This window comes from Vigna unguiculata, chromosome 8, assembly GCF_004118075.2.
Source record: "Vigna unguiculata cultivar IT97K-499-35 chromosome 8, ASM411807v1, whole genome shotgun sequence".
Lineage (NCBI taxonomy): Eukaryota > Viridiplantae > Streptophyta > Magnoliopsida > Fabales > Fabaceae > Vigna > Vigna unguiculata.
Window position 1 is genome coordinate 34927588 of NC_040286.1, and position 16717 is coordinate 34944304.

The 16717-nt window shown below is 32.6% G+C and overlaps 3 protein-coding genes across 7 annotated transcripts; 1 reads left to right on the plus strand and 2 right to left on the minus strand.

Annotated features, from left to right (window-relative positions):
* Nucleotides 1–1604: 1604 nt before the first annotated feature.
* On the minus strand, nt 1605–3654 carry LOC114194323 (calmodulin). Its single transcript, XM_028084465.1, has 2 exons — nt 3404–3654; nt 1605–2341 (listed from the first exon to the last, which is right to left on the minus strand). Exons 1-2 carry the CDS (start codon nt 3477–3479, stop codon nt 1968–1970), a joined length of 450 nt encoding a protein of 149 aa, XP_027940266.1. The 5' UTR covers nt 3480–3654; the 3' UTR covers nt 1605–1967.
* A 3860-nt stretch (nt 3655–7514) lies between these two features.
* LOC114195580 (oligoribonuclease) lies at nt 7515–13899 on the plus strand. Its single transcript, XM_028086099.1, has 8 exons — nt 7515–7676; nt 8943–9077; nt 9930–10006; nt 10629–10710; nt 10977–11032; nt 12373–12465; nt 12922–13012; nt 13559–13899. The coding sequence occupies exons 1-8, from the start codon at nt 7604–7606 to the stop codon at nt 13675–13677; spliced, it is 726 nt and encodes a 241-aa protein (XP_027941900.1). The 5' UTR covers nt 7515–7603; the 3' UTR covers nt 13678–13899.
* An 88-nt stretch (nt 13900–13987) lies between these two features.
* Nucleotides 13988–16621, minus strand: LOC114195579 (protein TRIGALACTOSYLDIACYLGLYCEROL 2, chloroplastic-like). Of its 5 annotated transcripts, none has more exons than XM_028086096.1 (6): nt 16504–16621; nt 15455–16012; nt 15022–15351; nt 14675–14790; nt 14427–14517; nt 13988–14343 (listed from the first exon to the last, which is right to left on the minus strand). In XM_028086096.1, the coding sequence occupies exons 2-6, from the start codon at nt 15956–15958 to the stop codon at nt 14251–14253; spliced, it is 1134 nt and encodes a 377-aa protein (XP_027941897.1). In that variant the 5' UTR covers nt 15959–16012; nt 16504–16621; the 3' UTR covers nt 13988–14250. The 5 variants fall into 5 exon arrangements, 4 of the variants coding, with proteins under 4 accessions (XP_027941897.1, XP_027941898.1, XP_027941896.1 ...); XM_028086097.1 differs by lacking the exon at nt 16504–16621 and adding an exon at nt 16303–16460; XM_028086095.1 differs by lacking the exon at nt 16504–16621 and adding an exon at nt 16220–16459.
* Nucleotides 16622–16717: the final 96 nt, after the last annotated feature.

The following is a 16717-nucleotide window of genomic DNA, read 5'->3' on the forward strand; positions in this document are numbered from 1 at the left end:
AATTTTCAAAATAGAAACAAAATGTAATTCGGTATTACCTTTTCATACTAGAATTTCTAAAATAAGTCTTCGAGAATATATGTAACACATCTCAGAATGGATTTTTCAGAACGAATTTTCTGAAATAAGCTTTTAACGTTTTAAATTGAATTTCTTAACTAACTTTCAGAAACACATAAAAACGTTTTAAAATGAATTTTCGTTAACAGATTTCTTTTAATTTTTATTTTATTTTTTCAGACCGAACTTACTCTGTTGTTAATATGAGGTGCATTTAGTAATAATGGGCTGAATGAAGAAAAGCCCAATTCAAATAAAGATTTTAGGTAATTTCCCTTTAGTCTTTGTACTTTCAACTTACATATATTAGCTGTGATAGGTTTGTAATATTAAACCCCCTTTGAATTCATATCCTTTTAGAGTAAAAAATTAACAGCAGCTAGTATCAACGTAACTAAAGAAGACAAATATTAACAATCTAATCTTTAACATGATATTTTTAATATAATCTTCATTATTAATTAAAATTTATTAGCATAACTCATTGTAATTTAATGAACATCATTGAGATTCTATTTTGGTGATTTATTTCATTTTAACTTATTAGAAATTTGTTTGTTTGTCCTCTCTTCTCCATCTCCTGCACCTTGCGAATGCTAAACCATGGCGTCAAAGAACTCAAAAAAAAAATATATATATGACAGATACACAGTTCAAAGTTTTGGCAAGTAATAAACTTCAGAAGTCTGTGAGTGACAATTGAAAGACGAAAGAGCGGAAAAATGAAAAGGGCACAATGTATGGTTTGATGGTAGCTTAACTACGTACTAGAATGCTATGTACTAAACATTGTTTTTAAGGTTGTCATCATCATCTTCATCATCATCACTGATAAAAATGTTCCTGAATTAGTAGTACAGATACTAAGAATGAGTGATTTATGGTGAGATAAGTTTTGGTAACCCAATAATGATTCATTCACCCCATCATATACATATCTCTTAACTTATTTTCTCTCTATCTTTTTTTTTCTTTTTGTTACCACATCACATAACCGTTTGATATTCATCTCTCTCTACCCAAGGTGTGTGAGCCAAACCATTCTTTTTCCAGAAGTTAAAAAGAGGAAGGTGAAGTCTTCGAGCATGTGTGTATGTGTAGTCTTCAAAAGCAGCACTTGTTCCCGCCACAGGAAGTTAACATTTGGCGCAACGATTTTGACTTTGCTTGTGCTTTGGATTTGGATTTGGATTTTGATTTTCTTCTGCTACAAGTATGCCTCATTCTGAAATAAATTAATAATCTCTTGCCATCAGTAAGGGAAAATCTTTCCTCCTCAGGTTGAACTGCGCGGCATCATCATCAATGTCCCACGAACAACCATTTAATCTAACCATAAATAATGTAAAATCTTCCATTTTCTTATCATTATTATTACTGTGATTCACTGTTTTCTGCTAAAGAACGTGTGTTTCTATTTCTTTGACGTTTGCATTTTAGTTTTGACGTTTCCATTATGAGAAAGAAAAAGGGGCGATACATCATCTGATAAAGATGATATTTTTCACATCACTAGCTTTGCATTGCATTGCATTGCAAGATGGTCATCACAAACAATCATGGTATTAACAGTATAAGTCACTCACATGTTGTAAAAGCACAAATTTTGCAACCAATTGTTCGAGGTTCATAGTAGTAACCCAAAAAAGATGACAAGTGAAGTACAAATGCATGGTGAAGCTACTAAAACAAGGGACACAGCACACAAGTAGAAGAAGTAGTAGAAGTAGAAACACTAATGAGCAATAGCAATTAAATAAGAGCAAACAAACCCGACCAACAAAAACTAATGACCCCAAATGAAGTTGTTTGTCCTAATGAAAATAGAATTCTCATCAAAACTTATCTGCCCTGTCCTTTTTCTGTTCATGTGCTTTTCAAATTTTTTTGTTATGGTTGGTTGGTCCTCACTTGGCCATCATGACTTTGACAAACTCCTCATAGTTGATCTGACCGTCGCCGTCCACGTCGGCCTCGCGGATCATCTCGTCCACCTCCTCGTCGGTCAGCTTCTCCCCGAGGTTGGTCATCACGTGGCGGAGCTCCGCCGCAGAGATGAAACCGTTCTGATCCTTGTCGAACACGCGGAACGCCTCCTTCAGCTCCTCCTCCGAATCAGTGTCCTTCATCTTCCTCGCCATTAGGTTCAGGAATTCTGGGAAATCTATGGTTCCATTCCCATCAGCATCAACCTCATTTATCATGTCCTGCAGCTCAGCCTCGGTTGGGTTTTGCCCCAGTGACCGCATCACGGTCCCAAGTTCCTTCGTCGTAATACAACCTTTCAACACAAACAAAACAAATCTTCTTAGCTTAGCCCAAAAGCACGAAAACTATAAGAATTTTCTGGTTGAACATGAAAAAACACATCAACAATGTGCAGCCTAACATGCTGTATCATATGATGAACACTCAGATCTAAAATTTTGCTTTTCTGCTCAATTTACAATCCCCGGTTTTGATCAAAAGGTTTCAAGCACACATCAACAATCGTGGCAAGAATGTGCACTTGGAGGGTATAAATTTTATCATTTGCGTATAATCTATTGCCATACAAGACTCACACAACAAGCACTATGAGGGGTAAAAGAATTCCCTCCATTCATTATAACCACACACAACTCAACAATGGTAATCAAGAAGAGCATCAACACTTGATCAATCATAAATCCCAGTTTCCAATCCTTCTCAGAGATACACGTACCATGCAATTGCTATTTGATTCTCTCGGATACATTTTGAAAATCAAATAAAAGGAACCAAAAATGAACTCAACAAATAATAAAGGGGTCAATCCTGTATGAACAATTATAAACATACACTCTCACATATCTATTTTTTTTTTCCCTGTTAGATCAGTTATCACATCAATCACTTTCCTTCTCTCTGTCCTCTAAATCCACCTAAAATGGGGGTGGATCATGGATGTTTACTTTTTTCCATCCTATGTTGTGTTATTTACAAATCCAAATGTCACATCCACACAAGCAATTCCGACAGAGAAATCAAACACCCAGAAACCAAATCTCAACTCACACACGACCGAAAACACCCATGCCAACCAACCCCAAAAACCAATCACATCACATGCAATATCAGCAAAGGACAAAACGGGAAAAAAAAGGGGGAAAATTTCAACGAAAATGCAAATCCAATTCACTGCCACACCCACATAAATCAAGACGCGAAAAACGAAAGGAGAAGCAACCCAAAGAGGAAAAGACTACAAATTTATCAAAAAGAATCCAAAGGGTATGAAAAAACAGAGGAATTGAAATGAGATCTAATCCAAGCGAAAGAAAAAATAAATTAATTAAAAAAAAAGGGATCTGAGAAAAGAGACCATCGCCGTCCTTGTCGAAGAGGCTGAAGGCTTCCTTGAACTCGGAGATCTGCTCGTCGGTGAGTTGATCGGCCATTGGATTGAAGAGAAGAGAAGATGATGATACGATGGATCTATGCGCGTTGTGTATTATGTGATGTGGAAAAGGAGAGAAGAGGACTATGCTATTTATATGCTCTCACAAACGCCAACGAATAAGGGCTTCTCTTTCTTTTTGTGGTACTTAATTCCTTAATTCAAACATAATCAATCATTCTACAACCTCAATTATATGCAAGAAAAAGAAAAAAAAAAAAAACCAAACCTATCTCTAATTAATGCATTATTCTCTAACAATGCTACCATGTTCTACCAGATAAAACAAATGAAATCAATAAAGTTGACGATTTATTTCAAAAGATTTTGCTGATAATTTTTTAGATAATTTTGTTTTTCATTTAATTGTGTTTTAGCTTATTATGTCTTCTAATTCGAATTTAAAATTTTATTTGGATAAATAGAGAGTTTTATTTTAATATATATGAGAAATTGTTAAAAATAAACGAGGAAAATATATTTTGTATTAATAGTTGTAAATTTGTGCATTCATTCATCTAACGTTATTGAAACAGATTTCGATAACACGTTTATAGAAATATTGATATGTAACGTTTTGAAAATAAAATTATTTTTTGCATTTCGTTTTTTCCTCAATTTTCAGACAAACACCACTCAATTTACGTGGTCGTTTAAGATTCAAAGGTTCGATTATGATTGGATGTATCAAATATTTTCAAGACACATAATTTACGTTAAAAAAAACAAAAATAGAATATCATTTCTTAAGATTTTAATATTTTTTTATCAGTCCTGCGTATTTATTTATTTAATCTTTCTTATCCTTGACCAGATTTTTACTTTTGTTTCTTTAAAAAAACATTATATAATTTATTTGAACAATAGTATATTAATTTATGGATTTTATACTAAAATAACTCATTTCTAAAACTTTATATTTAATTAGTGTATAGTTAGGTCCTTTTACATATGAATATATATGACCAACCATGTTTGATAATGGAAAGACACATAATAATATTACTCATTTTGGTGATCATCAAATCTTTACTCATTTTCTCAGTTTGTTGGTTTTTACACACAACATGTTTTTAATACAATTTTTTTTCTCACTTATCCACTTAATCATGTTTATTCGTAAATAACCTCAATACCACCACTAAGTACATCCATAAAACTACAAAAAACCCTAACCAAACACTAATAACTTCAACCTAACCCAAATAACTTCTAGCAAAATCCAAATAACCTTATAAATGTTTAAACTAATCCAAAAACACTCATACAAATTCATAAAAATCCAAGAGCAACACAAAATTTAACAATGTTGAAAAATCATATATACAACTTCTATTAAGATTGCTTTTTTCTTTCACATAAAACACTATTTATTTTAACCATGAAACCCTAAACTCTAGCACAGTATCTGAAAACAACATTGCTTCAAAGAATGTTTACTTACACATCATAAAGACAAACATTAGAAACAATATCATGTTGAAGAAGTGTTTGCTTATTCAATGTTCAGAGTTAATCTTTTCTTCTGTTGAGTAGTTTTGCCGATTCCACAATTTCTTCCAAACCCCCAAAGCTACGTGGAGGTTCCTCATACTCAGGAGGAAGAAGAAGATCTTCTGGAAGAGGAACATCAAGGATCTCCGGTTCTTCAATTCTTGGTTTTTTCAGAAACATGGCATGCTCCAAATATTCATTACGAGTCGGAGATGGATTCAGCAGATCATGAAATGGATCAATGATTGGTTGTTTTACGGGGACGCTTCATGGAAAAAATAAAAGTCAAGAACATTTTCAGATGCAGTAATGAAAAGGGTGAAAGAGAATGACATGAATAATAGAGTGAAGAAGAACTATTTTGCAGCATTTGTGTATGATTTCAGAATCATCACCTCCATGGTTCTGCTGCACTTGGATTCTTTTCGCTGGTAAAACCGAAAAAGAAGAACAATGAAGAAGTTGAAGATTACAATGTATATATATGAAGAACATGAGAAAAATGATAAATGAATTCATGCAAGAACTGTATATGTTTTTCTAAAGAGACTTTAAAGAATCACATTATATATAGTGTCAGTGGTGAAACAGAAAAGAAGACAAAAACAAGAATGGTCAAAATTATGTACAACAGCTTCAGAAAACTGGTTTTGTTTGCACCATGTGTGTGTGATTTCAGAATCATAACCTCGATGGTTCTGCTGCACTGTCTTTTGGAATCTTTTTTGGTTTTTTGGGAGACTTGAAAAAGAATCAACAATGAGGTTCAAGATATGGAAAATGAATTCATATGCAAGAACAAGAACAGTGTTTTTCTAAAAATGACAGTGAAAAATCACCTTATGTAGTTTCAGTGGTGAAAGAGAAAAGAAGATGAAAACAAGAATAAAGGATGAAAAGAAGGAAAAAACTGAAAGGGTCAAAAAGATTAGAGTTCATGCATGAAAATGGTTTTTTTTTCTTCTTCTTCTTTGTAGAGATGAACCTCACCTCTTTGATGCATCATCTTTGCCTTTTGGAGACATCTCTTTGGTTGAAGCAGAAAGAGAGAAAAATGTAAAAGAATGAGTTGCAAGATTACGAATAATGCATGAAAGATTTCAGAAGATGGAAATGCAGTAATATAGGAAGAAGGTTCAGCCAGATTTAATCTTTTTTTTTCCTCCATGCAAAGTTGGTTTGAGTCTCTTTTGTATGATGTAATTACTTTTTTTCTAACATTTCTAAATTTTTATTTTTAATATTAATTTACTAGAAATAAATTTCACTTTTTAATTTTTTTTCTAAATCTTTTTGGCAAAAAATTTCTCCAAATATGCTCTTAATATTTGGACTTTTTTCATTGTAAAATTTATTAAAATAACCTGTAGAGTCTGAAGCCACAAGCAAAAACCTACTTCTGTCAGAAGTTTGTGTCAGTTGGTGTAATTATATTTGTTTGCAATATTTATTCATAATATGAAAAAAAATTATGAAAATATGCAATTTTGATTATATATATATATATATAACTTAAAACTTTGAAAATGTAACTATTTAGTAATTTTAGTTAAATGATATCAATTTTAGTTAAACAATATAATTAGTTAAATAATATCAATTTAGTTTCTATACACTAATAATGTTGTGAAAAAATTTTATATTATGATTGAACGGTAGATAAGATTTTTATGATAATTTATTACAAGATAAATTTATCATTTATATCAATTTTTTATTACACAAAAGTGTAAAAAACTATTTGTACTATCAATAAATATATACCGTTTTCAAATTATAAGTTTTGAAAAAAAATTAAATTAAATTTTTATACATTTTTAAATCATTAACTAATTAGAAATCACAATAAATTGAAAGAAAAATAAAAAAAATAGCGTAGAAATTAAAATTGATAATTTTTAAATATAAGTTACTTTCTCACAATATAGATGCACATGTTTCACTAATAATTAAAATATATCTAGAACACGTGTTAAAAAATTTGAGAAAGAATGACATTTGTCACATCAGTCTTATCTTAGCAATTACAACTCCATAATTATTATTTGATATAACATTATTATTTTGACTTGAATATAATATTTTATTATTAAAAATAGTTGTCGAAGTATAAATAGAAAGTGAGTGTCAATATAATATTTTTCATTTAAGAAATATTAATAAATAATTGAACTTCCAAGTATCTGATGTTTTGTAAGCATGCAATAACCATTACGGTAATATATATTTTAATTTAACACTAAAATAATGTTATTTTACTTTCACAAAAAATAATATGATTTCTATGTAAACTTTTTTTAGCTATTTTTTTTATCACAAGCTATTTTTAGCTATTACTCTTAATTGCTAAACAAACTTCATAAAAGTTTATAGATTTTGTTTGATTACTGCTAGATTTTTATTTATTCATTATTATTAGATTTTTTATTGATTACGTACAATATATATATATATATATATATATATATATATATATATATATATGAACGTTGTATTTTTTTTTTCTGTTTAATCATAAATTTTAATGAAGTTTTTTAGTTAAATTTGAAGCTGAAACTTCTTCTCTCTTCATTTATTTTTGACAGCGCCAAAGTTGAAGAGTTTGAAGTACAGAAGGAGAGAAAAAAAAAAATGGAGAACCTCGCAAATTCGTTTTCAGTGTTAGAACTCGACGCCGGCGATAGTCACGTTCCCACCACTGCAGGTATTTCTTTTCTCTTTTCTCTCTTTCATTCAATTTTCACTTTTTAGATTATTATTATTATTATGACTTTTTAATTTTGAAGCGTAGTTGATGAATTTTGGGTTAGGGTTTCACATGTTCTTATTGATCTGGGCATCTCGGAGAGAATCCAATGTTCTTTGAGAACTGTTTTTGCTGATGAATTTATGGAAATTATTTTTGTTCAATTTTTTGATGAAGTGTTTTCCTTGCATGTTGGCTGTTTAGTGCACTGTTTCAATGCTGGAGTAAGATTTTTTCATATGAAGTGAAATAACGAAGAATCAGTTCTGATTTATAGTGTCTTCATTTCTTCACTAGAGTGCTGCTGCAACAACATTAAAACACATTAAATATTTAAAACATCCATTTCATGCATTTGAAGCAAATGAAGATACATGCTTAGCTTCAAATGACCAAAATCAGTTGAATTTCACAAATCCTGGAGGATTATGGACATTATGATTCGCAATTTTCTTTCTTTTCCTGGTAGTAGTTCCAGTGCTCTTCCCGTTAAATTTTGTATGCATCAATCCAAAGTGTTTCTGGATCTTCAATCTAAACAAGAGACTCCACACTATTGAATGAGGAAGAGGTTGTGGATCTGGCTCCATGAAAAGGAGTCAAGTCATGCTTTCTTTTTGCCAACCACAATTTCAAGCACGAGTGGCTTGTAGTCAGCAGATTTGTAGTAATTGGCATTGTGATATAAAAGGGAGTTACTGTGAGCAGCACTCATGTTTGTTTGGAGAAGATGTAGAATTAGGCACGAAGAGACCATTTAGATTAGAATTGATTAGTTTTTTTTGTAAAATTGAGAAAAATATGTTTTTGGCCTCTCTAAAATATCTAAAGTTTAGTTTTTAGTCCTACATTTTTTTGTCCACTTTTGGTACCTTTAATTTGGAAATGTAGCATTTTTGGTCTTCCAAGTGCTTTATACAACATTTTGTAGAGGAAATGAAGAAAATTGATTTAGATAGTGCTCAAGGACCAATATTATACATGTAGCTAAGCTCTCTTAGTGGGATAAGGTTGTTGTCGTTATTGTTTTATTTGGAGGTCAGGTTGGTACTTTACTAGCTGAGATATTAGCTAATGCTGATATCTTCGTTAGTCATCTTGTTGCTCCCCATTTTTATCTTAACTTCATGGTTACATAAATTTCTCGGATGGATGCTTTCTAGTGGAAATATTATGTTAATTACTTTGTGAGTGAACTTGCAGCTATGTACTTTCATGGTGCAGGTAATAGTGACAAGGGAGTTAATCCTGACATTGGCGTTATACCAGTGAAGAACAAGAAACAAGATCAAGAAAATGCAGTGTTTCCTTCATGTGAATACAAGTTACCTCTGGTGTGGATTGACTTGGAAATGACTGGTACGCTTGTAGAAAAACAAGGAGGGTGCTTTACTTGTTTGTGATTGAAATTGCAAAACTAATTTAAAAAAGTATTTTTCGTTGTGGCTTTTTTTATGTTTGATCTGTATTGTTTACAAACCTCCAAATCTTTCAGCCACAAAGCTCTACATTTTTTATATGGTACCCATAATCTTAATAAATACTTGTCATAGATTAGTTAAGATGCTTCCCTTCATGGCTGTAAATCTACAGTTGAATTTGAGTAACTTAACTCAAATGAGCCTTTTTCCTAGCAATTTGGATAAGCTTTGTATTCTAGAAACATGTGCTTAGCGAAGGTGAATTTTTGTTTAGTATTCTATCTTTCCTAGGATTATTTTCTTTAAGAACCTGCTTTCCAGAGAGTAGTTCCTCTCTTTTCTAAATGAGCCTATAGAGTGTGGACAAACCTTATAATATACTTCAAGTTTATCCATGTAACATTTACTCTTTTTGGATTTACTAACTGGACTCCTTTTACCTTCTAGAAACATGTCCTTTCTTGTTTGAGCGAATGTCAGCCTAAGATCTGAACGTTATTCGGATTCATTTTCACCCTCCTGATTTGTTTATTATTATATTTCACAGCTTGGTATCATTTCTCTGTGTTTTAGATTTTATTGAGTAGAATGCACTGGCCTCTTACATTTGATTATATATTATTTTGTGGTATTTAATTGTGCTCACCAAGTACACTATATTTTTTAGTCACAAACTGTGTAGTCTGTTCTTGGACAACATAAGAATTGTTTAGTGCCAGATGATTTTTTTTTCTATTGTTTTATTTATCAATAATTGCAATAACAGCAATATATAAACTGTTTTGTGCAGGTTTAAATATTGAAGTGGACAGAATACTGGAGATTGCTTGTATAATTACAGATGGATATTTAACCAAAACAGTGGAGGTACTTAATTCAATGTAACAATTTCCATGTTCGATTCTGTTTGTTTTGTTGTTGTTTCCATGCATCACTGTATTTTGAATGAGTTTCTACATTCTCTGCATAATAACATTTGTCTTTTTTACTTTTTTCCTCTCTGTTTATATGTTAGGAAAAACTTGCTTATTCCATAGACTTTCACATGTTTGCCATAACTGTTTTCTAGGGAAATAATTACTTTTCTCTTGGAATGCTCTCCCTAGGAGTGGGTAATAAAAAGATGGTTCCTTCAAAAGTGTTAATGGATTTTATGCCATTAAATAATCCTTAGCTTTCCTGTGCTTTCTTTTCGTTGTTTTGGATATGCCCTTTAGCTCTATCAACTACTTCATTGGGTACTTTGGTGGCTTTTCACCCTTTTCACTTTTATTCAAAGGAGGGGAAATGCTATTTAATCTATTTGTTAGGAATTAACAGAGGAATTCCAACCCCACATTAAGCATTTTCTTAAGTATCTTTGCCAAATAAATTATTTGTCTTTGTCCTACTCTTTTTTGGCAAAGGATGAAATGTTGATTGCATTTGGTGAAATGTTTTGTATGATCCCTTTAGTGTGTGTATGAAAGAAAGTGTCTGCCATTTTTAGGGTCCCGATTTGGTCATCCATCAAACTAAGGAGTGCCTTGACAGGATGGGGGAATGGTGTCAGAATCATCATGCATCTAGTGGTAAGCGGTGGATGCTATATTTTGATACTTTACTTTTTATTCATAGAAAAAAGTTATTGGAAAGATGTCCGTGGGGAGTCTAAGATATCCTTCAAAACAGATAAAATAATTCATTATGTTATGGAATATGAAGACATCTGAGACTCAAATACTGTATTATTCATGAGTTACTGATTGGTTGTTTTTTCATTACTTTATTTGGTCCTTTCTCTATTTCTGTTGAATCGGATTTTAAATGGCAGACTAACCATTTTCAATGAATTTAGGATTAACAAAAAAGGTGCTACAGAGTACCATTAGTGAAGGAGAAGCTGAAAAGCAGGTTTGTGGTAATTATACTATGTGGCAAGCTCTCTCTTTTGTAGGAACTTACTTTCTATTAATTATCATATTAAATGGATACTGTATTTTTATACATATTCAATGAAGTTGAAATAATGTTATCCCTTTCGTATTGACAGATAAAATAGTTAAACTTGTCTATCAGGATTAGAGTGACAGAACATGACAACCTTCTATTAAATATGAGTATCATATAAAGAATAAGGAAAATTATGTGTAATAGTTTGTTGGGTCAGCTGTAAGTTTTTTGAGCTGAGACTATTAGCAGGGGAAGTTTGTAGTAGTTGGCAGGAAAGTTGTATAATTTTTGTGTGCGAGGGTTCAGGTTTCACAAAAGACTTGAGTCTAATTCAATCGAGAACTGTTTCTGAGTGAGGAGTTCTTTATGATCAATAAAGACATTCTTGTTTCTCTAGTCATTGTTTCTGGATCCAAATTCGATCCCAGTTCCATCAGAGTCTTAGTGTGCAAAAGGAAATTAAATTTCTTATTGTCCTTCACAAATTTCATTAAAAGTATAGGTAGTCCATGCCCGGAAACTTTTGGCTGCTGTGATTTTTTTCCCTACCAGAAAACCTATTATCTATCCTCAGATAATTCTTGATATTGGCACGAATAGCTGAATAAATGCATTCTAATTTTACTATAAGCAGTCTATGATCTGGTCATTAAGTAATTTATGATTTATTTAAGTAGTTCTAATGCTATACAGTAATCAGCAGAGTTCCGTTGTTGCCATTCTTCTAGGTTGGTGATAAATAGGACAAATGGTTTCTTCTGTTGTGTTGTCCATGCCGTGATGTATGTAATATTACAGGACAAATTTAGGTTAGAATTATCAAGCGATAATTCTTTTCTCTACAGAATGGCCTATCCTGTACTTACCCTTTTAAAAGCATTGGTGGAACCACGCCACAATTATAGTAGTTGAAAAGCCCAATGCCCTACAAATCCGATACTTCCGAGGTGGGATTCAAGTCCCATACCTTGCAATTGGATCCGAGCAAACAATAAGTATGCTAGAGACAAAACCAGTTGGCATTTGGCATCCTACTCCTGCATCAAGGCAATGATATCACTTCGAGTCATATGGGAGTATTCATGATGGATCCCCCATGTGATATTTGCTTGTTGTGTTGGAAGTGTCTGTAAACTCATCTTTTTTTATTTCTTCTGTGTATTGCCACTTTTATCTGTGACAAATTGAAGTACTACCTTTGGTCTTTACTGGAATGCAATGACCGAATGTCTTTTTCTTTCTTTGTTTTATTAATTCTTTCAAGTTGTGATGACAATTTGTAATATTTTGCAAAACTGCAGGTTATTGAATTTGTAAGGAGACATATTAAAGTTGATTCGTACACGCCTCTCTTGGCAGGAAATTCAATATATGTTGATTTTCAATTTCTAAAGGTATTGGTTCTGCCATTGTAACTTATAGATAGAAGCTGAAGTATCATTAATTTCTAAATTGTAATTGCCATGTTTTTCTTTAAAGATTATGATGTATTCTGTATGCCTTGGATTTTATTTATTTTTTTTGTAAATTTCTGGTGTAAACTATTAGTACACTGTCAAATTTAAACTTTTTAAATAACAAAATATTGCAATGCCCAAATATATTGGGTATTATTAGTATATGGTGCTTGCCAAGTCATGGTAATTAATTATGTTGATCAAAATAATACATCAGAGCACTTATGAAGCTTGCACATCTGGTAAAAGACCGAGTTTAGATGCCACCTGAAATTATCATCTGAGTATATTATTGAAAGCATATAGTGCTGTTTTTATTTGGTATGTCTTTATGTTCTATTTTTCCTCTTGGAAATATTCCGTTAACTGTCATAAGTGGATCAACTTTTGCAGAAATACATGCCAAAATTGGCGAGTCTATTCTCTCATGTACTTGTTGATGTTAGTAGTGTTAAAGCTCTCTGCATTCGCTGGTATCCCAAAGGTGAGAAATGATACAATTAATATATAATGAAAATTTATTTTATATTAGTGCTTAAATCATACTGAGTTTTTTTTTGTTTTTTTTTTTTGTATTTGTTATGAATTATCAGTAGTTTCTTGACCCCCGTAAAAATAAGGCATTGTAAAATATAGATTCCATGCTGAGTTAAAATCCGTGAATTTAGAAATATTATGTTATAGCGTAAAGGTGCTTAGAAACTTTGCAAGGTAACTAATGCAAGTGCATGTAGATTAGATATTTTTTTGTTGCTTTAACTTTGAAGTTTGGAATCTCACCAGCTATCCCTTTTGCTTTTGGGTTTGATTTGATCGTAGCTTGTTACTTTGTTTTAGTTATGACTATTCTTTGCCTCCAGTTGTAATCTTAAATGGTTTGCATGTTTTTCAGTTTCACAGTTTTAATCATACTAATTACGTCATTTATGTTTTCTAAGCGGAGTTGTGGAGTAATTACTATTATTAATCAATGAGAGCTGAGAAAGAATCTAGGACTTACGAACTATAAAAAGGTTTGTCATTTGTGCAGATCAGAAGAGAGCACCTTCAAAAGAAAATAGACACAGAGCCATGGATGACATTAGAGAAAGCATTGAGGAACTTAGATACTACAAGGCAAATATTTTTAAGCCTAAGTCCAGAAAGTGATCGGGTTCCGGAGAACCACCGTGTGAATGGTTATGGGCTACCTTCCAGTTCAAGTGTAAATGGCTCGACATTTTCGATAGATTGTACTTTTGGTAGTTACTGCAAAATCGCATTTAAATCTTTATCGGAAACCCTCATGTTTTCAACAACTCTTTCAAAATGGAACTGTGATTGTCAATTACCATGCCCAAAGAAATGTAAAATAAGTTTTACGTTTTTACATGGATTAAAATGCCAATAAATAGATCTTATATTAAAATAATCTGGTAAAAATTAATATTTTACTGATTGAATGAGTATGGACATTGAGTTCAGAGGTAACAACAAACTGCACGTTTATATGAAGTTCAAGGTAACAAATTATAGTGTCGGAAGTCACAATGGCTTTAGAAAACTCGACAAATATAACCTCTTGTACCATCACTTAGCTCTATAATTAACAGGAGATATCTTCATCAACCAGAACCACTTTGAATGTGCCATGACCTCGTAACCAGTTGCAGTTGATGTAAACCATGTTCGCAATACTATTATTACCTGTAATTCTCTACTTCCTATCTTCATGTTTTGACTTCATAATAGCCTGCTGAGATTGTTGATAAGCAATTTCAAATTCTTTTTGGTAGTCTCGTCCCCAGTAAAACCCACAATATCCTTGCTAATATACTGTAGTGATACAGCCAAAGATCAAATAATTAGATTGGCAAGTACTATTCATAACAATTAGATTTTGAACATTAGTGTCTTACCTCGATGTTCTTCAAGGTAAAACTAATTGTGTTTATGGACTTATGAACCAGTGCTGTGTTCTCAGGGGTCATAATGGATGAATGTACCCTTCTGCATACACAAAGCATGATTTCTGTGAGCCATTATATTTGGATAATGTTTGGAGTGTAAAATAAGAATACAAAGAATTTTGGAATCAGTCCAATTTTGTGCAGTTATTATTACAAATTGGTGATCAACTAGAGCCGTAGAAGTTTAGGCAATTAACCTCAAATCCTCAGAAGCTTGGGCAAGGTTTTGGGTTAAATTCTCAAGTTCCTTCAACAGGCCACTGTCACGGACATCAGCTAACAAAGGATGAACATCTTCAGCCATGGCTTTGATCTGAGGCATTACTACATCAAAATGAAACTATGGCCATGAGAATGCATGACAGAACAATTGAACAACAAAAAAGAAAGAAAGAAACACCTACTGCATCTGATAAATGAATTCATAAAAGTACAACAGATGCTTATTCACCACACTTATTTTATGTTTTGGAGATGGAAGAAACTGAAATTTCATTCACCATCATCAAACACTAATCAATTTGTCTGTTCAAGAGCACCAAACCTGTTTGAGAAGAGGTTTTGCTTCTTCAATGATGGAAAGTACTCGTTCTACCAATGAATAGCTATTGCTGATACCAATTTCCTCTAATGCACGCCCAAGGCGAGTGCATATCCGAACCAATGTATCCAAACTTGTTCCTTGCTGGCCATTGATCTTTTCACGATCACACACAATAACACCTTCCTTAGAACACTCTTCATCAAGAGGACCAACAGAAGGTGCTGGAATTGGATCACGAGGAGTGATGTCAATTTTTGTTTCCATCAAAAGACCTGACTGGTTTACCTCAATCACTGAATTCCGTGGTATGATTGTCTTAACATCACCAACCTGCAAATTCAAACTCCTGGTTTAATCTAACTCAACAATTAAGCTTCTTTTAATCAAAGATTATCAAATTTTGATGCAGAAATACTATGGTGTTGAAAGAGACCTCAACAACTGCTTCAATACACTTCAAAGAAGGATTAACACCAATGACATTGCCAACAGTGGCTCCTCTTATTCTCACAGGTGTTCCTTTGCTTATGCCACAAGCTTGAGCAAACAGAATCGCCACTGTGTACTTCCTGAATTTGGATCTTATTTGGAATCCCCTTAACCATGCCAAACTAAGAACAAATAGAACAGCACCAGACACTAGAAACAGTCCAACCCCACCTTCCCAGATGCTTCTATCGCTGAAACCAAAATCACTTAATGGCTTCAATGTTTTCCTCCAAACAGTGTGTGGAATCTTCAACAAAGCTGAATCAGAAGATGACCTTTGGCCATGACCTGCATCAGAAGATGTTGTAGCTCTTGTTCTGTTGATTTGTATTTGGTGTCTCATTGGAAGAAGCTTGAAACTGGGAGAATCTCTTGGTTGAGTAATCAGACATGAAGAAGAAGAAGAAGTTGGCAATGATGAAACAATGATTGCAATGTTCCCAACCATCTTCTTAACAACCTCTTAGCCCTGAAGTTCTATCATCCACACACAAGTTTTCACCTACAACAATCTCATTGAACTAGAATCAAAATCATATGAATCTAATAAACAATCAATGCAAAAATTAAGTGGCAAAATGAAAAGAAGATCAAAAATAGAAAGAGGTACACAGAACCGAATCCAACAGACCAAAGTCTCAAGAAATAGCTGTATTATTCCAAACGTAGGATAGAAACACAAACACAAAAACAAAAACTTTTGACTTACCATTCTATAATGAGAATATTATTGCAGAAATGGAAAGTTAGTCATTCAAGGGTAGCATAATATTGGGTTTTTCTTGGTTATACCATAATCCCAAACAAAATGAAATCCCGGGAACACAGAAAAGTGCTTTCAATTATATTCAGCGCCAAAAGATACCATTTTGCACCGAACAAGCAAGTTAAATAGGTTCAAGGATGAAAATTTTTCAGGTGAATTAAATACCCAGTAAAAATCCTCATTGGTGAAAATTGAAAAATGTGGGTGATGTTAGGAATGCAAAATACCAGTTTTAGTTTAGAGAACAGTGACACTGCTGTCGTCATCGAAAAACAAGAGACATTGCAGAGAGAAGAGACAAAAACCTATGCACCATCAAGAATCATGGACATCATCGAAGAGTGAGCCATCTCAGTTTTCACTTCAATAAATTTTTATAAATATTGTATTAAAACCCGTGCAGCTTATTTTTCCAAATAATTGTTTAATATGTTATATAGT

Bases quoted from the DNA above. Each gene is read 5' to 3' on its own strand.
- LOC114194323 (XM_028084465.1), bottom strand. From the start codon at position 3,479: ATGGCCGATCAACTCACCGACGAGCAGATCTCCGAGTTCAAGGAAGCC. The intron at 2,342-3,403 runs GTCTCTTTTCTC...TTGTGTTGAAAG, and splicing joins CTTCGACAAGGACGGCGATG to GTTGTATTACGACGAAGGAA.
- LOC114195580 (XM_028086099.1), top strand. From the start codon at position 7,604: ATGGAGAACCTCGCAAATTCGTTTTCAGTGTTAGAACTCGACGCCGGC. The intron at 10,711-10,976 runs GTAAGCGGTGGA...CAATGAATTTAG, and splicing joins GAATCATCATGCATCTAGTG to GATTAACAAAAAAGGTGCTA. The intron at 11,033-12,372 runs GTTTGTGGTAAT...GCAAAACTGCAG, and splicing joins AAGGAGAAGCTGAAAAGCAG to GTTATTGAATTTGTAAGGAG.
- LOC114195579 (XM_028086096.1), bottom strand. From the start codon at position 15,958: ATGGTTGGGAACATTGCAATCATTGTTTCATCATTGCCAACTTCTTCT. The intron at 15,352-15,454 runs GTCTCTTTCAAC...TTGAATTTGCAG, and splicing joins GTATTGAAGCAGTTGTTGAG to GTTGGTGATGTTAAGACAAT. The intron at 14,791-15,021 runs GTTTGGTGCTCT...GTAATGCCTCAG, and splicing joins CAAAACCTCTTCTCAAACAG to ATCAAAGCCATGGCTGAAGA.